Raw genomic sequence first — 25,513 nt, 5'->3', positions numbered from 1 at the left:
CAGTTAATTCCAATAGATATCGTGATAATAAGTCTTTAGGCTACGATAATTGTTATATCGTGACATCGGTTTCACAAACAAAAGGATAGAACAAAAATTGAATTAGTAAGAAGTGATATCACAATATCCCAAATAATTTACAATGGCAATATTATCATGATATCTATCGAAATGAACTAAATATATGATGCTATCAATCAAACTCATTTTAATTTAGTTTCTTTTATTAGGGAAATTATGATTTCACGATTATCGCTGCCCAAAAATGTACATCACTGTGTTATCATGGTATATACTGAATAAACTGAATATATGATTCTATCGGTCCCAATAACACGTTTTTTTTTTTTTTTTTGAGTAATTAAGTTCGTTATTTATTAGGTCATTGATATCACGATTATCGTCCAATTCATGACACCCTCAATCACAGGGTGAGCTAAATCCACACACTAAAAGGACGCTTTTCGGGCTGAATGAAAAAAAAAACTCTCGATGGATGCATTTTTATCATCACGTTATTTGTAAATGCAGCTTTGGGTGGCGGCCAGGATTCATAAAAGTTAGAGTTAAGCTCTGTGTTTATGACTCGCTGGACGACATGCATTTAAGTGGAATAACAAGCATTTCTACAAGTTTGGATGACTCATTCGTGTCTATGTAAAACTCGCTGTTAGCGCGCTGCCAGTGTTCGGCAGCTGACGTCCCGGGCGTCGAGAAAGCTGGGTGACACGTCTCTGCCCACGCACCTGCTGAACGACAGGTACCGGGTTCTGAGCGCAAACTCTGTGTCGGCACAAAACAGAGGCGACGAAAAAATCTCAGGAGAACAGATGCTTGTTTTGGATGGTCTGGTGCCAAAGCAAACCAATCCCAGTCAGAGGTCCGAGGCTGCGTAACGATGCATGTGAGATGCCCTTTAAGACTTTAAGTCTTTAAATATTACCAGCTGCGGCGAAATCTAGTTAGAACCAGGCAGCGTTCCAACATGGGAACGATCAAATCAAAAACCGGCTAGAGAACGTTCACGTGGCTACCTGTGGCCTGCGCTGGTCCACATCGACGACCTATAATTTTAGCATGAAGTGTCCGCACCAGCATCGACAGCATCTGTGTAGTCTTAAGAAGACATCTCTGACAACAGGGACGAGAAAACCCAGACACCAGAAGATAAAATAAGCAGCCAGCCGAGCCCATTCATGTTAATTCATGAGGAAATAACACTTTTCTGCTCTGCCCCGCTCTTGTTTATTCATAACCGGGAGCCTCAATGGATTCTGTCAGTCAAATCAGATCTCAAATAGAATTCATTATCAAACTCTTATTTTAACTCTCTGAACCGTCAACGCCGCTCTCGGTTAACATTTGAGCGACATGAAACCAACCGTTTCCACTGTGTCTAAGAGAATTAGATAATGGGAAATTAATTATGAGCACATCTCAATGACAACGGTGCACTTCTTTTAGTCATAATAATAAGTAATCTACCAATTCCTCAGACATCTATCGCTCTACATCTGCCACAAAGAAATGCCTTTTCCAGCAGGGGCTGCACGAATCAACATCGTTTTGGAGCCAATCCCTTCCAGAGATGAGGCTTTCTCCCGATAGCCAATCAGGATTGATTACCGCTCTACAGGCCTGGAGGATCAAGGAGAACATCGTCATGAACTCGTCTCCGAATTCCTCGTTTAGACGGATCGTGCGTCGATTGGAAATCTCTTCCAGCCGAGTAGAGAGACCAAGAACTCAAGTCACCCCGGCAGAAAAAACGAACCGTACTCCTTTAAGCGACCCCCCCACAGCAATGTTAAAATGATAAACACTCATAAGAAACCTACGTCTGTTTCCACCAGATTGACAACGCCACCGTCGAGCTTTTCCTCTCACTCTGTGGGAGAAGTCTGACGCGGCTCTAGTTCGTGAACCTGCTTTGCACAGCTGTCAATTATCGCCTCCTAACAAACAGGAAGCGCTAGGCGTGTCATCATTAGCGCGGGAGAGGTCGGCGAGAACAGAGCAAGTCATTCGCCACGGCCCACGAAATGAGATATCAGACGAGTCCCAAAGCAGAGAGGCAATTTAAATAGACATCAAATACTAAACGACTGTCTCCCGTTTTAAAATGAGACTCCGTGATAATGGATCGCTAAAATACACCGACCACGGAGTCCACGCGTTTTGCCGAATCTTAACGGCGCTAAGCAAATGCATAATACATCAGGGAGCAGCTGAGACTACAGGATTGGGAATTGTCTTGTTTATGAGATGCGGATGTTCATAATCCACTGGGCAAATACAGCTGGGTGTGTGCTAACAGCGGCTCGCATCAGCTCTAATCAAATTCCTGTCTCCCGCAGACGCTCATCTACTCCGCTGTTTCTTCATTACTTCTTTTCAAATCTCCATTGCTCGGTGCTCCTTTCTCACTCATTAGCGGATCACGTCTGCCATTTGGTCTCGGAAACTCTGAATCACAATACACATTTAAGGAAAAGATTTTAAAATACGCTTTGGATTTAACTGTGACACGTAGCCTATAGGAATATCTAAAAAAATTATTACCATGTAAAATTTTCTTAAAGTGACGGTTCACCGAAAACTAAAAATTCTGTCATCATTTAATTCATCTTCGTGTGGTTGAAAATCAGTAAGTGAATATTTCTTCTGTGAAACACAAAAGAAGATATTTTGAGAAATATCTCAGTGGTTTTGTGTTCATACAATGGAAGTCAATGGGGGTCAGTGCTATTTGCTTACGAACGTTCTTCAAAATATCTTCTTTTGTGTTCTGCAGGAGAAAGAAAGTCATACAGGTTTGGAAAGCCATGACAGTGAGTAAATGATGACAGAATGTCTTTTAGTTATTGGTGATTTTTTGCAAGCACAAAATGACCGTTCCTGTATCTACAACGTGACATCAGACATGCAGCATGCAGTATTTCTTGTCTATGATTAATATTTTATAAGATAAGCACACATTAATCACGTCGTGGGCAGGAAATGAGTAACCGGGCACCTTATCCGTAGCTCATCTAAAGGTTGCCAAAAAAGACAAAATTTATGCAAAAATAAAATCTAATCTGATGTTAACCCAACCTAACCTTGCCTTTAGCATTGCTCATCGGTTGAGCGTGTCAGTCGTAGCCACATAGCGTAAAAGCACTGAGCTCTTTCACCGGCCCCGTGGCACACTAATGTTTCATAATGCACTTTTCTCGGCAGGACACATCCTTTCTACAGAAGAACAGCGTGAATGCTAATCACGCAAGCTCTTTTACTCGAAATCACTAAGAACACACAGGCTTCTAATACCCACAAACCTCCCGGGCCGGGCATCCAGTGTGCTGGTTTATCAACCGGTCTGTGGACAAGATATGTGGAGATGAGAGGGAATGTAGGCAAGAGACGAGATTACACAGACATTGAAGAGCGAAATGACGTTGAGAAGAGATGGTTTTTGCAGTAGCCGGAGAAAAGTGCGAGACAATGAGATTTCAGGATGAGTCACGGATGGAACCGGGTTCAACAGCTCCACGAAGTGATCAGAGAAAACGACGTTTCAGACCTGACGCGTTAAGAATCCTCAAACTGTGCTTGGGTGGGACAAAAGGAACGGGGCTGAATTTGGAAATGGCGGTGTGACAGTGGTGATTAAAAAAACGTTTGCCGGTGAACGTCGAGGTCAGATCGGTCCAATTAAAACCGCGCAAGGAGCGACAGAACTAATGTGCCACGTCCGGCAGGGTAGCGGCCAATTAGAAGCGTGTGATCAAACGGCGTTGGCTGCGCCGAGACGGTCCTCTTCGGCGATAATGACTTCACTGTGCCCTGAGTTTGAGGAAGGCTGGGACACGGTGCAAACACACACACACACGCACACACCCGTCTGAGGATTAAAGGATGAGGTGGAAAGTGAGAATTAAAAAGTCCAACAGATATCTACATCTACATCAATGCATTTGGCAGACGCTTTTATCCAAAGAGACTTACATTGCATTATCATAAACAATTGTTTCTAAGTATGTGCAATCCCCTAGGATCGAACCCACAACCTTGCGTTGTTCTTACCACTGAGCTACAGGACAGATATAAACCCATCTGTGCTAAAATTGGGGGTGTGATGAAATATTTATATGACGTCGGTTAAGTCCTATTGGATGAGCTTCCAATTTGAGACCCACGTCCACATACGTAATGTTTTAATGTTTCATTTACGTAAATGTTTTGACACCCTTAATTGACTGTGTTATTTTTCTAATCTGTGATATATTTCTAATTAATTTGTATTAATGTACATAGTGAAGGTTCACTTAAACCTTGAATGTTGTCAATTTATCAAAACAAGAAATGTTATTAAAAGTAATTTTAAAAAAACTGATGGATTTCATTTTTTTTACATTTGGTACAGAATCCTGTGTATCATATTGCTGTATTGTTTTACCCTAAATAAAATTTACTTTTTCTTATTTTTCCACTGTTTTGTGCTTAAATGCTATTTCTAAAAAGCAATTTCTGTAAAGTTCGCTAAGCTAGATAATTTTTCTACAATACACAACATTGCATAAGTTTAAGAAAGCCAGAGAACCTCTTACAGTAGTAAAACAAATTTTTTTTGCAATGTCATGTCACAATATAGTGTTACACGCCTGGCAACTAATACATGTTCAATAAAATATTTGTATTAAAATTAAATTAAAAGTGAAAATATACAATTTTCCATAGTTGCGTAAACTATGTAAAAATCTTATATTTTTATCGCTAAGCTTGATGCAATGCATTCTGGGACTACCTCAACAGCAAATGCAGATACTTCCTTAACTTAAATAAGTAAAAACAAAGATATCAAGTACACGTATCCACTATCCATTCCATTGGTAAGAAGACAGCTCACTAGATTTTGGAACCGAGATAACACTTCTGGAAGGTGGTCTCACACCTTTGGATTTAGGTTTGACAATGCCAAACCCATGACCGTGAGGTCCAGCGTCCTTCTTTCATCATCTGCTGGTCAGAACCATAAACTCAACAGCGTCCTCGCAGCGTGACCGAGGGCACGCTAAGGCCAGCCACACCTGAGCGTGTAAAGAAGCGTGCGAGCGTGTACGCGTCTGACACCTCATAGGAAGCGAGCAGATGGCTGAATCTGGGCTGCTGTTGGCGTTGGACTCTTTAAAAGTGTAAGCTCCGGGTCGGTGGTGGCCAAGACTGCCAAGAAAAGCTGAAAGCCGGGGTCAGAACTAAGAAAGAAACAGTACTACAACAAGAAAAGAAGCAAGAGGATGGAAAAAAACTGTAAGACGCCTGCGGTGACATGGAGAAGTGCTGCCGAAGAGTGCAGGTGTCGCTTGCCTCGGATTTCTGCGCGACTTCTTCAAGGACTCCCAGCGGACGCTGTGGAAAAGCAGATGGCACATCTTAAGCATTCTGCTCGATGCTCTTGTGGGCAGCCAGAAGGCAGCTAAAAACAAACCTAAGCCCCTGGAAAGAGCACGGGCAGATTTACAGCAAAGCCTACCCGCGTCTCTCTGCCGCAGGCGGACGGACACGCCCTGAAGACGACAAGGTGACTGAGTATTTAATAAAGTCATCAGCTTCTGAAGTTCAGCAAGAAAACCTGCAAAATCAGACGTGTTAACTGATTGTGATTGATGTCCATACACGTATTCAGGGTACCGCTGTGGGACAGGCGTGCCTGTCTGTGTCAGAATGTCGCGGGGCCTGCTCCTCTTATAAGGTTGGGTGTTAACTAGGCCCGCGGCAGATGGGGATGAGCACACGAGGGGGATAGCAGCCGATTTTCCCCCCTCGTGTTCCTTCCTGAGCCGTCTGGGTCTTGCCAAAGCTTAGATTTTCATGTAAAACTGGGCTTGGGTTCCGGCCCGGGAAGAGGCCTGCAAGCTGCCCGCTCCAGCGCTCGGCAGCGTCGAGGCAGATGGCTGGACCCCAGCGAATGAATAACTCCGCGGTGAAGTAGGCAGAGGTTTTGCTATCGGCCGAGGTGGATTTAAACTCCTGCAAGAGGATTAATAGGGAGGGATGGAGGGCTCACGTTCACTGCCAAGAAAACCCAAGAATGCTGGTTAGTCTCTCCAAGGACTTGCTGAGATGCAACAACGACCGTCATGCAATAGTTAAAGGATTTATTCACCCAAAAATAACCCTTCTGTCATCGTTCACTCGAATGCAAACTCGTGTGGCTTTCTTTCCTCTTTGCAACAACGAAGACGATATTTCGCAGAATAACACACAATGCTGTACATTCCATCTATCAAATGCGGGGTTAAGTCAGAGGACGAGCTGCTTGGATTCGATTTTCTTTCTGTGGCTGCGGGCCTACATCTCAGTAGCCACTTATCCATTTTCATTTTTGCAATCAGTTGTTTATTCGTTCCAAGCCGCGTACAGTCGAAATAATCGCACGTACGCATGACACTTCAGCGGACGCCTATTTTTTGATTGGATGACATGAATTTGACCTTTTATGACACTACCTGACTACTATTTTACTGTGTGTACACTAGAGGGAGCACGTCTTAATATTTACCTTGTGAGAAAAACATGCCCGGTTGAATGTCAGGTGCGTTATAGACAAGTAAACAGGACATTTCAGCATTTTGTTCACGTACTCCCTCCGTCACCTGGTGTAACCCTGGGGGTACAAGTACCCCAGTTTGGGAACCATAGAGCACATTAACAGTCTTTTGTTCAACCAAAATGACTCCTTTTGTGATCCATAGAAGACAAAAGATGACACCAACCCAAATAATAAGGCAGTCCTGATTTACACTCAGTGTAAATAGCGGCAGATGTTATTTACACAAAGTTAAAATAGCAGTAGGCTCTGTTTACACTAAGTAAAAATAGCAGCATTTCTTAGCGATATGCTTTTTGCTGTATTTTCTTTGGATGAAGTAGAAATATGAGTTAGATGCTATTGGACCTACAGTATAAATAATGGCGGATAACATTACTATTTGCACCTCAATATTGTTATGCATTAAACATTATTCAACAATAAGATGATATTTATAAAAAATATTTAAATGATGGCAACTTATTAAGATATTAAAGCCCTACAACTACCCCTAACCTTTCCCTAAACATAAACTTGAATGAATAAAAATTAATTTTAAGTCTTAAATCAATTTTATTGAAAACAAATGCCTTTAGGATCTGTAATGTGATTAAAAAGGGAAAAGAAAGTTTTCAGCGAGAGGTGGATGAGAACACCGGTCTACAAATCCAAAGCCATTCAGACATGGAGACACCACTGGAGTCGCTGTTTGAAATAGCGTCATTCTTACACTTTCTCTATACCAATTGCATATTGGTGGGCGGAGCTAGTGCAAATAGTCTCTGCCAACAAAGTGGGCTATTTGTACTCAGTGTAAATAGACACTCCGAAATAATAATTTCTTTGTTTTACTTTGGGTGAATTAGAAGACTAAACCAAAATACGCTGCCTCAAATACCAATACGACAAAGTTTGCAAATATTAGATCTCTGAAGCTATTAAGACAGTTGCTTATATTTCATGCCAGCTCAAATCTTCATAATGGATATTTGCTTTCAGCTCAATATCTCGGTCGGCCTCTTTACCGCGGTAATTCTGGAATATCATCAAAAAATATGCTTTTACATGATATTAATTTTGAGTTGAGGGCGAAATATCCCTGTAGCGAGAGAGGCGGGACGGGAGCCGTGGGGCGGGGCCGGTGGCGTGAATGATAGTGGATATCAGCTGTGCACGCACCGGTCCCGTATCTCCCACGGAGGAGTTTGGGAGAGTAAAAGGACAAATCGACACGACTGCCGGCGGGAGAGGATCGGGCCCGGACATATGTTAAGTTTATATTTATGTTCTTGTGGACGGCAGTCGACGGTGAGGTGGCTGCCGGTCTTTTTCTTCCGTGTTATTGTTTGTTTATTTTGATTAAAGTTTGTTTAAATGTTCGCCGGTTCCCGCCTCCTTCCTTCCTTTAATTGAACCTTTTTACAATCCCTAACAATTACGTCAGATATCAACTAAAACAACACAAAACTGCTTTTGCCAAAGGGCGACACTATAAGTAATTGTTAAACTTAAAGTCATTACATTGCAGAATGTTCGAAATCACTGTCTGTATTTTCCTGTAAATCATCCTTTAAACAGGGCTAACAAAACTCACCTGAGAATCAAAACTACACAAGACATTTGCGCAAGACTTGATTTCCAAAAAAAGAAGTTGTATTTTAGTATTGTTTAAAGCTACATTTTGCGAAGTTCATGATGTTAGTTCAGGATATTAAGATACATTTACTTGAAAAACAAGGCAAAAGATACTTGAAGGATTTTTGTGAATGATTAGTCAACATGGAAATCTAATCTATCCCCTATTACTTTTGTCATTTGACAAATTTCCCAATCAAATGGGACCAGACTGGAAACATAAAGTGGGAGGTGCATATCACATTGGATCATGGTGATTGGAGGAGGGAACCTGTACCATCAGCTGTAGAGGAATAAGACATCTGACATGCAGAGCAAGTAAGTACATCATGACAGATTATCAACACATATTTTTTTAAAGGCACAGTCCGTAACTTTTGCCTCTCTATTACAATATTGTTTGGAAAACTCTTCACACTTTACATACTTTTTGTTATGTGGATTGCAAGTCAAATGACATGAAACAGATAAAAAGTTACAGATTGCAGCTTTAAATGCAAATAACCTGCACTCATTCATAGTAAAACCAATAAGAAAGACGATCAGTTTTTTTACCTCTAATAATGGACAGCTTAGCTTGGATGTTTATTTCCCCTTCGCTGTTCTCTGCCACACATTCGTAGGTGTTCTCATCTCGAGGAGCTCGGAGGGGCTGGATCCTCAGAACCGCTCCAGCACCTTCATCAAACTCTATTGTCTAGTAGAGGACAAACAAATCATAGTTATAAAAACAATAATAATAACAACAACAACAACAACATTAATATTAATAATAATCATTTATGGATATGTATAATTCATTTTAATTGTAATTATAAATACAATTTTATTATTTACATTATTAGTTATTGTTTCAAAATATTAAATAATAATTTATTACTGATTTAAAAAACTACAATCCAACTATGTCTATTTTAAAATTCCAGCAAGTTTGCCGTTCACAAATTCATGTCATCTACGATCGTCTTTTCTGTTTATGTTTACCAGTTTTTGTTAAACACTGCTTTGCCCCTTTTTCAGCTTTAAACTCTCCAAGCCCCCCTCCCGTAATATCCAGATGACGCCGTTGCTGTGAGCACCAATTACGAGAGTGAGTTAATTAGGCTCCTGCTGGGGCGTCGCATTTGATGTCATTGTAGCGAAACAGTGGCGCGAGTCAATAGGGAGTGACAAAGAGGAACGGGTTCTTTACAAGCCACTGGCGAAAAACTTTTGTAAGTTTTCAAGGCATTGCTAATGAGAAGCAGCTCTATGATGTCACGCTGTCTTAAGCGTGTGTAGATCAATATCAAAGCATTGCCTTCGGGGGGGAAAAATGAATTAATTCAAACCCCTCATGCAATGACTTTTAAAGGCACGAAGATGATAAATCCAGCCGAGTTGTCTTGCGTTCTTGCCTTCGAGTGGAGGAGAACAGGCAGAGACGGATCGGAAGCAGACGCATTTGTGTTGATCTGTTTTGGAAAGTTTCTTGTCGATTTTGTGTTTTGACATTGTGGTTAACGCTGAACTAGTTTTAATCAAGGCGTGCTAAGTATCAATCAAGACCATACAGCTGCCAGCTGTGTTACGACACAAAGCAAACAAGCCACGAAAAAACAACACGCATATGATTAGTGGAAAAGCTGTACGTTGATACAAGAAGTACAAAAGTTTAAGGTCACTTGATGTCAGTTTTTTGGAAGATGTTTAAAATGGTTTGATCAGAAGGCGTATGACTGAATGTTTTACATTTGTAAAATAGAGAAAAAACTATTCTGCCGACCTATTAATTTATAAAACAGATTTTTTTTAAATACAATTTTACAAAAAGGTTTGCCTTTATTGTAAAACATGAGAAAAATACATATGAAGAATCAGTACACATACCATAATCATACGTACACATGATATTATAATATCATTCTTGAAACATTTGTTAAAATGCTAGTAAAGAAGTCTCACCTCGATCCGCTGAGAGTTGACCCTCTTCCCTTTCTTGTTCCATGTTACTCTTGGCTTGGGGTCACCTGTGGCTTGGCATACGAAGGACACGACACCCCCAGAGACGCCAATCATATCTACAGGATCTTTCGTGAACCTTGGTGGAGCTGAACAAGACAAAACAAAACAAGGGATATAAGTGTGCTGCGAAAACTTTACTATAAAGCACAGCTTTAATATTTTTGGAAAAGATCTGGAGGTCTGGAAAACGTCTGCTATGTTGAAAGTAAACATCTGCTAAACATCTTGGAAAAAGCAGTTTTACATAAAATCTACATCCTAAACATCTTACGGACATCTTCTAGATGTCTAAATGACGTTTGCTGATGAGCAAGAAATAAAATAAATACGTCTTGCAGATGTAAATGCAGACATCAAATAGACGTCTCCTAGATGTATGTGTGCTAAAAAACATAGACTTGAAAACAAAACACAGCACGCTACGATTAGATAGAATGTCGTCAAAACCAATTAAACAAAAATAGTAATTTGCCTATTTAACCAAAATTTGTGTAAAAAAACCTTAACAAGTAGTTTGACAAAATAATGCGTCCCACATTAAGACTCAAATGGTCTTTTGTCACACTGTACATGGAAGGTCTGCATGGTGCATGGTGGGTTCAGCTTTTGTATATTGTAAAAGAACACAACATTGGCAAACTACTGCGCATACAGTACAGTTAAAGCTAAGCAAATTCATCACAGGACCATCGTGACAAAATCTATTGAATTAAATCACCATGTGATGGCACGAGCACCCACATACACGCAATGTAATCAGCTACTGGCGGGAATTCATCCATAAAACTGCACCAAACTAGTGCTGCACAATGCTAGTAAATTCTTCATCTAGATAATGGGGAGCCATTCCGATTCCTGTGAGAGAAATAGAGATGGATGAGAAACCTGGGCCACCTTGCGTCAACGCTTCGAAATGGCTCGCCCAAACAGGAAGCAACTATGTATCAACACGCCGGTAATTACACCGAAGACAATGTGCATGCTGGCATGTCGACGAAGGCATGAATAATTTATTGCGCGATGAATAATAAAGCACTACAGATTCTGTCTTGATTTGAAAGCCCCTTGTCGCGGGGAGCATCGGAAACTCAACGCACATCTCCACTAAGCCAAGGCAGATGCGAGCTAATGACATCCAGGAGATGATTGGGGCTGACAGTCGGTCGACGGTAGATCATTCATTCCCATAAAGAACAAACCGTCGCGGCCGGGCTCGACCATCCACTTCCTAAAAAACCAGGGGCTGTCAGTTCGTCCGCCCTACATCCTCTACCTTCATAAAATAAAAAACTGGAGTTTTTTTCTTCTCAACCCGGCACAGTTTGTTCTCATCTCATCAAATTATCATGTCGCTTTCTTCGGTGCGCCGTGTGTAGCTGTGCGTCCAGCTGTGGCTTTTTTTCATTTATGGGGCTGCAGGTCAAGCTTGACAACAAGACATGAGAAGAAACTGTCTGGGGAAACGTGGTTAAAATACAAAAAGTGCACAGATACGAGGAGATCATCAAACGGGCAAAGCGAGCGAGGCAAATTCATTATTAATTGGCTGTGGGCCAGCGGGCAGGGCCATGGTTCAGCGGGTATGAGTGTAAACACAGATGAAGGAGATTCTTTAAAATATATTTCAAGTTAAGAAAGCTTAACTTAACAAAAACACACTGGTTTAGCCGTTTAGGCGCCTAAAGAGATAATTGTACGGTACACTTAAAAAACAACGATTCAAGTATCTAATACCATTCTTTCATCTTGAAGTCTGCCGGAACGTCTCCCGTGAGGTTTTTAAAGAGAATGTTCTCATTTTAACGGCGATACAGTATTGTGATGTAATGGAGATATGGGACACAGTTGTCCCAGAAGACTGCTTCATTTTGACAAGACATTCAAATTCAGAGGACTGGATGCGAAGGCTGTTGACTTGCAGCTAACCTGTGGTTAAACCATTCTTCACAACACGCTGTTCATATAACAAATAACACACATCTATTACAGCCCGGGGCTGAATAATCGCCCCGGCACAGAATGGACACTTCGGCCATGATTGCTATGGGCCAAACGCTCAGCATCATGTGGTACATGAGAAAGGAGAGAGGACAGCTTACAGCGCGCTCGCTTATAGAATTTCTGATAAGATTCTGACGAGAGTGAATGTGAGGTTTGTAAGCGCAGCGGAGAGGTTTTCATACACCAGGGTCCTTTAGAAGACAAAGGGAATCGCTCAACAATTGTGCCGAGCTGCCGATTTATAGTACATAACAATATAGAATACACAACAACATCAAATGAACACCATCAATCTACAATCTGCGTGTTTTGTTAGCCCAGATGCAGAAAAACGTCTTTCACAAAATCGCACAAGATTTGTATTGAATTTTACACGTCAAAACTGTAAACCCAAATCGGAACAAAAAATTGCAATTACTTGTTACTTGACATACTTTTCTCTACGTGGGTTGAAGTCCATTTATGGCAAACAAGCATCTCCAACACAATCTCACGACAAAAATAAAAAAAATTTAGGAGGCTACGTTTGGCTAATACGTATGATATACGAACTTACATTTTAGCATGATTTTCTTTCGTGCCAGTGACGTTGGGTTTGAGGCGGGGCTAAGGATTCAGTGTTCTATGCTTTTGTACAATTCACAACTTATGAATTCTTACGAATAAGCCACCTAGTAAAATAGTTATAAATTCCCATGAGATCACATTGGCACACCACATCGTACAAGTTGTCAACTTAAAAGTCTTCATAATCTTACCGTTGCTAAGTTTTCAACACTCATTTTTATGTACTTGTTAACCAAAACGGTTACTAATTGCATCTTTAAAATTGAATTGACACATGAAAATACAAAAATGATCAGCTGATTTTAGCAAACCGACAAGGAAGGCATGATTCACTTCCTTCAGCATACGAGAGTTTCGGACCTTCTGAAAGACACAAACATCAGGTTTATGAGTTCATCAGGGGCTTGGGGCGAAACAGAGAAACTACAGTAAACATTCAAGAGTTAGAGAGCAGCTGTTTTTTTCAACATGCATTATCTCCAATTAGGTTGCTGATGCCATTTCTCCTTCGATAAAAGCTGCGGGATCTGCGAGCCGAAAGACTCGCAATAACACGTTTCCGACGCCTCCATTAGGCGAGAATCTCTGCTGCTCATATAATGGGCGGCTCGGGGTGATAGACGCGGTTAGATGACTAACGCCGTAATCAACGGAAAAACCTTTCGGGGCTTATAAAAAGATTTCCATTATGCGGAGAATTACAAAAATGCGGGCAGAAAATGGCAGCCCGTCTGTATCGATTTAACAAGGAGGACGAGAGCGCTGCTTGCCACCCATCTTGTTTTAAAATAGGCACCTTTCAGCTTCAGATTGAGGGTTATTTGAAAGGGTATGAAGATGGTTTTGGTGTCAAACGTGTTTTATCTCCGAAAGAAATCCCCTTTGGCTCGTAATTTGCCCTTTTACAGATAATGTGGCCATAATTTGAGAAATAAGTGCAGGCAAGCATCCACGCTATCTAAACAAAAATAAATATATATATCCAGTTTCGGCTCTTAAAGGGACAGTTCACCTGTTAATAAGAAATCTATCACAAATTACTCGCCTTCATATTCTAAAGCATTAAATAGTAAAATTAAACATTTTGAAGAATACGTCCCTGCCACACAATGTGATGGTTGACTAAGGTTGTCACATTTAGTATCATCCTTTGTCTTCTACGTTAAGGTATAAAGGACGAGGAATCAAGTTTGACTACAACGACATGTGTCCCGAGTCTACAGATGTGTCTACTAGAGTGAAAAAGAGACCATGTCCCAGGTTTAGCCACGCTTGCTCGAGCACAGAGATTTGTGGCGTCCCACAGGGCCGGATCCTCTGGCCAGCTCCTTGTTAGGGCACCTTAACTGTCTCCACCAACCGTAGTTCATCTTTCCTCTCGGACTGCTCTCTCACCCCCTCCCTTCACCCGCACACAAACCAAACCGGTCTATCGGTCAACAAATCACACTTTACGGTCTCCCAGACTGGGCCATTGCTATGGAAACGCACGTCCCTTCCCTCTTGCCTCCTCCTGTCTGTGCATTTCTCTTCAATGTCTGTTGTCTTTTCTAGCGTCTTTCGCTCCGGGTGCCGGCTAATCGACTGCTGCGATGGCTTAATCACAAACCGAGGAACAACGAGAAATCCCACCAGGAGAGAGCGCGGATGAACGATGGAGAACGTTTTCCTGGGAGAAAATCAAACTGCAGGACATTTCTAGTTAGGTACCGCTATACGAGTCAAACTCCAACAACGCAACATCATTTTGGATACAGACCGTTAAAGCAAACCGCCTAAAAGATTTTTAAACAGAAGGCAATGGAAGTCGACGTCGTCCATGTACAGGGGTTTTCTTTCTGCATAAAGCGAACGCTGTGAAAAAGTATCATATTAAATATTCATTATAAATAAATTACAGACATTAAATAATTTAGATGTTTCACCTAGACAGCTCTAAGAGTAAAAGTGAGCTCGAAGTGTCCTCTACAAAATAACGTTAAAAATGACTTTGAGCGCTAACATCTCTTCCCAGACAGTGAAGCATCAAAAACAGTAAGTCTCAATTTATTTGCTTCAACGTTTGTGTCCTCTGCCGACTATACTACAATCGCTGCCCGTTCTAATAGCTTCCAATTGACTCCGATGAGCCCTATTGTGTCATGAACGGCCCCGCAGAACCCGCAGAGGAAACCACTAACAGGTGCCGAGCAAGTCTGTTGAGAGCTTTACAAAATTAAGTTTAACAATAGGGCCAATTTTGAAATAGCCAAGAGGTAGAGAAAATTGCGACCATCTAATGCGATTATTTGCCATCACCCTTGGCGGTTGGCTTGCTGATGGGCTTTGTGAAACGGACGACTACCGTCGCTAAAGCGCTCGTGGAGGGCGGCGAAGATGATACAAATCTGAAACTGGCATTTAGGAGAGAATGTCATTTCTCAGCTTTCAGATTATGATAAAGTTAAATTTAGAAAGCAGACGGAATGCTGAATACGACATCGGCCTACAGTACAAAAGTTTGAAATTATGACAGAAAAAACATATTTAATTGCAACTTGACATCAATTATAGCTGAAAACGTTCCTTTTAAAGCTGAAAGATCATTGCATTAGATCCTAAGCACTCCAACAGTCACGCGCACCATTAATTTTTTCTATTAAAGAGAAAAAACATATACAGTCATTGATTCGGCTTGCTAGTCATGACTCAACCTCAGTCCTTTGTCCCAAAGAAACTGTGCTTTCAATCTATCAGCTCATGTGGCTATACAGCGTCTGACGTGACTCCATAATTCATACCAAACCTCCTCCTGGTTGAGGAATCACAGCGTGATGAAAATCACAAAGGTGACGTGCAATAATCTTTTATGACATTCAGTAAATCCGAGCCTGCTAATCTGCTTCACTATTAATCTCACTTGCCTGGAAACCCGCACATGTGTGTGTGTGTGTGTGTACAATAGGATCCTCGGCGGCGCCATCTGCTGGCCAAAACAATCAACAATGGATCCAATATAATATTGCAGAATTGAGTGTTCAAAACATATCTAGCTGTAGAAATGGCTTTTTTTTATTTATCATTCTGTGAAATGCAAAGCAAGATGTTTTAATAAATCTTCAAGTCTTGTTTTCCCAAATAAGGAAAGCACACACAGACCACCGGCTGTCAGTCTCCAAATAGGCGGCACAAATCATTCGATGGACAGAACGGCCGAAATTTACGTAACTGTAGTGGATTATTAAAGAAAAACAGCCGGTGGTCACTGTATCCATTCAGTGTATTAGTTCACCTATGAAATGAACATTCTGTCATTCTGTCAATGAACGCCCTCTTGTCATTTTAAAGCTGTATGACTTTCTTTATTCTGCAGAACACAAAAGAAGATATTTTGAAGAATGTTGTTAACAGCCCTCCATACATTTGCATTGGTTACAATAAAAGGGAATTGGCGGGCTGTGCTGTTCTGTAACCAACATTTTAAAAAAGATATATATTTTATAGGAAGGAAGAAAGTCATACGGGTTCAAAGTACAAGAGGGCGAGTAAACGGTGACAGAATTTTCATTTTGAAGGTGAACTCCTTTAAGAGCGGCGCAAAGGATCACAGATGTAGTCTTGCAGGCGAGCTTGGTTAAAATGCAGGGCCACGCGATGCAGGTAATGTGGGACATTCAAGCCTTTTAGCAGATAACTTTAAAGAGACAAGACGTGGGGGGGTGGGACCTTTCCCTCGGGACCCTGAAACATCTCACTTCAAAGGGGAAAGAAATGAATGCAATCGCTCTAGCCGCTTTACGCCCAGGTCGATTTAAAGTGAGGAGTCGACGAGGGCGCCGGTTGGACGCTGTAAGAAGTTCGGTGACGCATCCTGAAATATCACAACATAACCAGCGCTGAGGAAACATCATTCTGAGAAACGGCAACAAACACACTATGGCATGATTCTCAACATAGTTACGGTCGCTGGAAATCAGTATGCTTTAGTCCCGCACGCAATCTGAGCAAAAACACTCCGGATTCGAGGAAAAACACAGCCTGTGTTATGAAGCAATAATATTGTGAGCTTTTCTTTTTGTGGTTCTGGCCACCGCAGCATAACAAACTGAATTGTTCACATTGCCGAGTACAATTTTGAGGTGGGATATTTTGGTCCGCTGGACGGGGTGTTTGGCCATCGGGGGATTTTTGGGAGAAGACAGCGGGGTGAGAGGTTGCGATGGGGTGTTGTGTGGTTTGACAGACACACCCGAGCAGAACAGACTGTTTTTAGACCATGAGGATTGTGGGAAGGCAGACGGTTATCCGAGTTTCTATATCAGACCAACAGTTTCCTGTAAAAAGAGAGAATAGATGTGGAAAGAAGTTTTGTGAAGGCGACAGCTAACATTGGTCGTAAGTAGATCACATTAGTGATCGACCGATTTACAATGACTAAACTAAATGGAAAAATACAAAGCCGCACAGACACTGATATATATTACCGGGCAAACATTTGGACACGCATGAAAAACAATTCTCAGGATCAAAAAAAAAATAATTCTTATCTCAATGCTATTCTATATAAAAATATTAATATTAATAAAATAATATACGTTTGTTTTCAGATTTTTTTCTGTCACACCATAGCACACATGAACGAAATATTTGTATACTACCCACACACATATTGATGAAAATATGTCACAAATAAAAGCATCTATGTCCTAACGACGTAAAGTCCAAGGTTCATGCTAAAAAGATTAGATCAATAACTACAAAATATTTTTGTAGACAAATATAAATTGGAGCAGATAGTGAGGGAAAAGCAGGTTTCCTTCATACAATTCAACTTCAATATTCCTATAATCTATAAAATATGAAAAATATTATAACAAAAATGATTACATGAGAGAAAAGAAATGATGAGGTAAAAAGCATTAATAAACCACTCACTGAATATTGGATTGAATTTGGTCTGGAATAAACTAGAACTAATGCAAAGGTGTAAATTAATATAATGTCACATTTTCTAGATTGTCCTTTAGTGAAGAGGACACAGTGAGTGTGTGTGTGCCGAAAGCTAATCCTGTTAATGTGAAGGAGCCGGACACTCGACACACAAACAAGCCTGAAGCTTTATCACCGGTGGCCGAGATTTATTCACACTTTTTTCTTTGATTAAAAACGTCTCCTCCACATGTTGATTTATGAGCGCAAGAGTGCGCGAGCGAGCAAGGGAGGGAGAGAGAGAGAGAGGCAAAATGGATGACATCATGCACTTGGCAAGCACACGCAGAGGTGACATCTACCGGCTTTGTGTGTGTCTAAATAAAAGCCTGTGTGAGAGAGAAAGAGAGCGAGAGAGTGTGTGTGTGCAGCTGTGCAATAGAGCGACCACAAGCCCACCTGCACTTTTTGTGCGACTGTGGGTGGGCCGTGCGACGCTATTCCACAGGTTTTGATGGGAACAAAGAGAGGTTCAGAAAGTCAGGGAGGGGTCACCATTAGAATCAACATAACGTGACCGCATTTACTTTTCTAGTACAGGTTCCTTTTGTGTCTTACGTTATTTTTCAAAATAAAAAAATGTGCGTCTTTGAATTTGTTCGTCTGAATGTATTGAAAACATCGGTTGAAGCAGACAAAAGCTGTCTGTGCATTGTTTTCAGTATTATTGTAGACAGTCTAGTGTTTCAGAAATCTCAGTACTAGATAACAGCGATTCAATGTCATTCAAGGTAACGTTAATACGTAAGGTTATTCCAAAGACCAATATGTTGGAAAAACAATGCTTTGTGTTATTGTAAAACCGATTTTTTTGTCTTTGTGCTCTTTCGTCGGAATGTAATAAATTGCTTTACAATACAAACATTGCTTTTAGCTGTGGTCAAAAGCAGTTTGTGTATAGTTCTCAGGATTGTTGTAGTTGATCCAGATTTTCAAAAACCTTAACGACGACGTTAATACAAAAGGTCATTGCATTGCAATAGAAATAGATTTTTAAAACAATGTGAGATACGCTCCTGTAAATAAACAATATATTGAAGGTCAAAACACGTTGGTTCTAACATAAAAGGACAAAAAAAACAAATATCCAAAACGACATCGGCGCAAAAAACTTCTGTCCCCAGCCGGCTGTACTGTACGACAACCAGATGAGACAGCAATTAGAGATCAGAGACAGAGAGAATACAGTAAACAACATCACAGCCAATCAGATGGCACCGTCAGGAGGAGGGGGGGTTGCAAGACTTGGTGGTCGGGGGTTTGGGGGATAGGGGGGTGCGTACTGATTAGAGCTTTGAGACCAAGATGCTTAGCGCACTGCCTAGTAAACATCCATAATCGCGCACAAAGACAAAAATACAGCTTGGATGTACGACAGGCAGCCGTGGCTGTAAATATAGACATGGGTGGATTGAAAGTGAGAGATCCTGTATCCTTCGCTTGAAATAGGAAAGACGGTGTCTAGAGAAATCACAAGATAGCACTCTTTAAATTCTTAAATCACGCTTAGATTTTTGAGGATCTCAGAAGTCTCAGACGTGTCTTGTAAGAACGCAAACCTTTCCGATCTAATTTCTCCAAAAACAAATCGTCTTCAATGATTTTTAAGCGTGTGTAGTACTACAACCTCACAACTCACAATGCTACACACCGAAAGAGAGAGACCGAGCTGAGAGTTGTGTTGCTGTAAAAATGTGAATAAATGCTCCGGCGTGAGCATGCATGCTAACTGAACAACAACAGAAATAGACGTTCATTTGATTTCTCATTGGCTCGCCCTACAAAACCGACAAATAGAAGAACAGAACAATGTCAGGCAAACAAAGCCATATCCCATTTTCGCTTTATCCCTCTCGTTCTCTCTCTCTCCTGCATTACACCTATTTCAGGGCTGAAAGCGACGGGGAGGCTTCAGCCCCCCTTTTCGCGCTCCCCGCTCTTTACTTCACTCGACTCTTGTTTTGTTTTCCTAATGCGTCTCTAAATCCATCTTAGGGGTGAAATGGTGCAGAACAAATCCAGACTTCAAGGCTTGGAAATTAAAAGACGCCAGCGAGGGCCCCGATCCTGCTTGATGAAGAGATATACGCACGAGGAGAGTAAATACTACACATTCGGCGAAGTACTGTCTTTCATTTTTAAACTTACATAAGGCCAGGGAGCCGGTGAGCAGCGGGGACAGCAGCAGGGCGCTCAGGGAGAGCAGGTAGGGCAAGTGGCCGGCTGGCATCATTTTGCAGATGACCTTTGACCTGGCTGGACAGGCGCGGCCCAACAGGCTGGAGACGAGGGGTCTGCACGCTGGACGTCTGGCACTCTGCAAGAGAGAAAGAAGAAACCGTGGTGAGTAATGTGCAAACCTTTGTGTTAAAATTGTTTCCCAGTCAACCATCAAGTACATTCACACATTTTCCACAAACATTTCCTTCAGAGGTTTAGCTCGCATGCCCTGCACGCCCGCAGCCTCGCAATTAACCGTTTAACACAACTCATAATTACTCAGGCTTTATCGGTGGATCTCGTCATTATTTACTTATCCGCCCATCTTGTAATTACGAAGACGCTCATCAATATTTCAGACGCGTCCCTTTGTTTTAGCCAAATTGCGATTAATCCCCCCGTTACTGTGTGCCGCCTCTGCAGTCGACTGCGGGCTGCCGCGTTTCACGAGCACAGGGCGGAAACGAGCCGAACCTGCTTGTATACCATTTAATTAAAGATGGCAGCAACATCAGATGGCAAGAGACGAACACATGTAGCAGCGTTTGAGTCGAGATATAATGAGCTGTTGACATGAACCATTAAAACTGCACAGACAGAGTCAGCCAACATGGAGGAACCTCAGGGCACAGAACTGCCCAGAAACTCCTTAACAACCAAATAGAAACGTCCTGGCAGTGGCAACCAAACATCAATACGTCATACAGCAAGCATACATTCTGAAAAATCAATGAGCAACGAAACTTTCAATATACAATTTCGTTCAATGATTTAAATTTGTTAAATTAATAAAAAGTCTTCTGATCTTAACTCACAAGCTTATAATATTGATTTCTCAGTTCAGCTCTCAGGTCAAATTTTTACATTTTTTTACTTTAAAGTCCCAGTGAAATTAAAAATAACAATGTCGATTTTTTTACATGAAATATTGCAGTGTTTATAGAAAATATTTTTCTCATTAGAAATTCCATTTCAAAGTAAAAACGATCGCAACTTCCGGTTCACGGGGACTTTAACAAGTGTTAAGATGTTTGTAAAGTAAACTTCAATTTTATGTTTCAAACAGAGATGGCGATAGAGTTACAGATTGCAGCTGTAAATAAAACTTTGTCTGTAACAAACATTCAGGAGTAATCTTTTACATTTAAAAAATGTTCCATCAACAGTAGTCCAAACCATCAACATGCCCCAAAACTACCAACATAATACATTGCAGACAGACTCTTCTATGCTATCCCCCTACCCTGAGGCCCCATGACACACTTCAAAATTTAATAAGAAGTCTTTTGTGTCCTTCTACAAAGCACAATGGCATGCCTACATGCATGCACACAATCGCATCGGCCTGCCGTTGTGATTCCAGAGTGCCTGCTAGTCATAATGTGGGAGTAAGAGCCCGGTGACAGCTGGCTTGTCAGCTAGGGGTTTCCTGTCAACCTGCATGCCGACAGGAAACTCTGAAACATATAAACAATTGAAAGCATCACTCCAAGGCTTCTGTTCTGGAGCACCATGACCACAGGGCCGGCACTCCCAGACAAGAGCCGGAACAGGTCTGTCGTGATGTATGTGGCTCTTCTACATTGGCAGAGACTGCCACAGACTTCTATGACGCCCGTCATCATCTCAGCAGCTAAAAATAAAAACCAACAGCATCTCGTGTATAGAAGAGCACATATACTGTATGAAGGTTTTTCAATATAATAAGCAATGAAATGGATGAGGTAAATGCAAAAGGATTCCAGCTGTTCGCTAAAAGACGGCAGGCTAGTTTTCATAAATTGAGCGGATGACATTTCAGATTCCACAGATGCCCACCCAAGCACTACCAGACTCCCGACAGATTATCTACTGCAGGAAAAACCTCAAATATGTCTAGATTAGCATCACACCTTCAAGCAAACGCCAAAGCACATCATTTATAATATACTATACCATGAAGGCCTATGACAAACCCTCTCAGCGTTCTCTTAATCTTAATTCATGTTCACCTGGTTAAGTTTTAGGAGGCTACGAATGGGCCGTATTTTTCAGCCGCACTGCTATGCAATATGCAGAAGGACCTGCGTTTATAAATAATTGAGCTTTACGGGAGGAGAATGTTCTAGGTTTGTTTTAAATGCTTGTCCCTTAATGAACCTTGAAACTTCAATAGATCGCTCGGTAAATTTTAACTCATAGACCAATAATACAAATTGGGTTGCAAATCCAAACAAATCTGTTATGTTTAGCGTGCTAATTTTGCACCATTAGGCAATTAACTGTGAGGTCGCGACACCTGACCACCATCTGACGGTCTTTTGAAACGTGCATTTATTCAAACCCCAGACTCTGAGTTTATCCTCTTTATCTCTAGCTGTGTTTCATCTCCATCTTTCCTCCATCGCCTCACTCTTCAATGCCAACATGCAGCGTGTTTTCTGTTGTATGCAGCTTTCCAGCAGTCAGATGTAATCAAGGCTGCTCTCTATGACTGGCTGCCTTCCTAATCTCCCACATTTCCATACATTATTAATGTTAGCGTGTTGAATACGGTGCAGCACTGAGAACGATGAAAGACAGAAATGAGTAAAAGAAAAAACTACGTGTTTTAAAAAATAAACCGCATGAATAATGAAAACAATGACGCAATCATAATTCATTTAAAAAGAATCCATATATTATTTGTTGCATTAAAGGGTAAATATATTTTGGCTCACCAGACAATTAAACACAATCAGAATTGGGTCATCAAAAACAACATTCGACATTTTCCAAATAATAGCAATATAAATGCAACTGCTTTTAACCACAAGCTTCAAAGCCAAAATCTATGTTCTAGGACATAAACAAGAAAATCAAAACATCTTTGAAGGGCCCCTTTGAACGCAGCTGATCATAAACACACACAGCCCAAGTGTAGCCTGCGTCTGGAGGCTGCATGCCGCATTTAATGCGTTAGTATTAATGCGGGTGATAATTACAAAATCTGCAGTGCCGCTTCTCCTACGGGTGGTGGAAAGAGGGGGAGCTAAGGCGCGGGGGAGAGACAGCATTGGGTTTATACACGGCCATGTGCATGCATGTACTTGTGCGGATGCAACACGGAGATCGAAGCAGAACAGGAAAACCTAGCTGCGAGGCATGCATACGCAGAAACTACTGTGCAGATGCTTCGAAAAGCTTCAAAACAACTGGGAGACGTCTAATGCGGGTGTGTGATTTTTCAAGCTGGATCATCACAGGAGGAAAACCACAGCCCGATCAGAATCCCCGGTGAGTCTAAGCAAGGGAAACGGAAGGAAGAGAGCGTGGCGGACATCCAATTAAAACTCCCAATTAAGCGTCCCCGAGACCGTTCTTCAATATAGAGATCAAACCGCTGATAACAGCGAGATCGGCCGCGCTCGCGAACACGCCGTAGCCTTTTTATTCACCTTTGGCAAATGAACGAGACATCGTAGACCACATCCAAAGCATTTGTTCGCTTCAAAAGTAAATGAATAGTGTTAATTCTGCTAATATGTTAGATAAGAGACCAATAACTATTAAGTGAAGTGATGCGTGCCGTGCTAATTTTGCGTGAAGTGACTGCTAATCAGTTGCGATGCAAAATTATGCACAATTGGAGCAGTTATTTCTTAATTAAGTAGTGTGCCGATTGAATAAAACACTGTCCTAAAACACATCCCACCACCAAAACCAGTGAGCAGACCATCAATAAAAGAACTGTACAAGCTCTCATTCCAAGATTCATTCCCAGTGTTTCGCCATCAATGGTTAGACTGCATTCTCTAAAAACCGACTGTTATAAATGTTAATTTACGCCCTCGAGGAGCCATAGTAATGTTGACATCGTATGCTACAAGGATTGTGGGGTAGTTTTAAAACAAAAAGCCCTCTCAATGGCTCTTGACTCAGTCTGATGGCCAAGGACACACTCTTATGTCTATCTGCAGTAGTAAAGCGAGAGAGAGCACACACACATCTGGCTTTCATGTCAGTGCCAGATCTGGCTGTGTAGTCCAGGTGGCTCGAGTCGGTGTGTCTTTCTACTGCCATTTTGAATAGCACACAGAGAGCGCCGGCATCCCATTGGCTGTTTGGTCACTCCACTGCCAACGTCCGTCCCTACGGTGAAGCAAAAGTTCAAATCGAGCCAATCAACTTTTACGACTCGCCTGCCATTTCCTCTCCAGCACGGACAGTACAGTTGACTTTTACAATCAATGGGAAATCAGACTAGTCCCTAATTACTTATAGTAGTTCATCCAAAAATAAAGTCTGTCATTATTTATTCATCCTTGTGTGGGTCAGATCTCAACCTCTATGTGACTCTTTCTTCAGTGGAACACAAAAGCAGATATTTAGAGAAATGTTTCAGTGGTTTTGTGTTGGTCAAATGGAGTTCAATGGAGTACAGATGTTGTTTGGTGTCCGGCATTCTTCAAAATATCTGCTTCTGTGTTCTGCAGTAGAAAATCATATAGGTTTGAGGTTATAAGATGTTCTCAAGGCACAGAAATATATATATTTTCGAATCTTCTCCTCCAAACATTTCATCCAACATAACACCCACTTTTTACCATCCAATCAATTTAACATAGATCAAAATCACATTTTTAATATCCATCTTATGTCACATTATAGAAACAAACAACATAATTTTGGGGTTGCCAGGTTCATGCGGTCTTTTAAATTAACGTTGTGCCTATCGATTAAGATGAGTTTAAAACAGCAAGGTTTCATCATTCTGACGTGCATGAAAAAATGACTCTGAAATTCAATAAGGGGCTACCACAGAGCTGCGGCACTGTTGACATGCATTAATTGCGACATGGAAAAAATATTGATCTGATGGCACTTTCTACCTCACAGGAAGCTAGAAATGATATTATTTAATTCTTCCCTCCCCTGCTATGTACCTCACACACATACATACATACATAAATCTTGAAACATGTCCAGGTCACCCCCAAAATCTCATACTGGATCTTTACATTAATTAGCTTCAACCACAGATGTAAACATGTAAGTGTGTGTATATTTGATCCACATTACAGTGGAAATAATATGAATAGGTTTTATTTGATTTATTTTTTATTGTGGGGTGAAATATTAGCCGGGCATGTTTTGTGAGATAGTCTTACACTGCCGTGCTTGAGCAATCATTTCAATTTGCATGTATCTGTTGGAGCTTTATGTAAATAGTGGTTGCCTGTTATTCCCATCTGCTTCCAGCTCTCCAAATAAAACACACCACAATCACAGCAATACCAGGTGATGGCCTCTCAGATCGACACACACCTGCTACGGTCATCAGAGAGAGCGAGAGAGAGAGATGAGAAAGAGAAACAAAGAGAGAGAGAGAAAAAAAGAGGGTGGAATAAGAGAGAAGACCCAGCAGCATCATTCACCAAGGTCTTCTTTGACCGAAGCTCTTCTTCCTTTGTCTTTGTTTACAACGGCATCGAGAAGATCTACGGCTTCTCACTGTGCCGCAGATGTGCCGTGGAGCCATGATGAAATGTTTGACGAAAAATAACACACGCAGGAGTCTCGCTG

The 25,513-nt window shown here is 41.3% G+C and overlaps 1 protein-coding gene across 15 annotated transcripts in view; it reads right to left on the bottom strand.

Annotated features, from left to right (window-relative positions):
* ptprsa (protein tyrosine phosphatase receptor type Sa) overlaps positions 1–25,513 on the bottom strand; it is a 156,271-nt gene that overhangs the window by 67,264 nt on the left and 63,494 nt on the right. For all 15 annotated transcript variants that reach the window (XM_056758615.1, XM_056758622.1, XM_056758618.1 and 12 more), the window contains 3 exons: positions 19,898–20,066; positions 10,154–10,299; positions 8,765–8,906 (listed from right to left, as the gene is read on the bottom strand). In XM_056758615.1, the coding sequence (XP_056614593.1) occupies positions 8,765–8,906; positions 10,154–10,299; positions 19,898–19,982 (373 nt within the window). In that variant the 5' untranslated portion in view covers positions 19,983–20,066. The remainder of the gene's footprint in view (positions 1–8,764; positions 8,907–10,153; positions 10,300–19,897; positions 20,067–25,513) is intronic.

The sequence above is a fragment of the Triplophysa dalaica genome, chromosome 10 (genome assembly GCF_015846415.1).
Source record: "Triplophysa dalaica isolate WHDGS20190420 chromosome 10, ASM1584641v1, whole genome shotgun sequence".
In the NCBI taxonomy this organism is placed as follows: Eukaryota; Metazoa; Chordata; class Actinopteri; order Cypriniformes; family Nemacheilidae; genus Triplophysa; species Triplophysa dalaica.
Note: the sequence above shows the minus strand (reverse complement) of the source record. Positions and strands in the feature narration are given on the sequence as shown.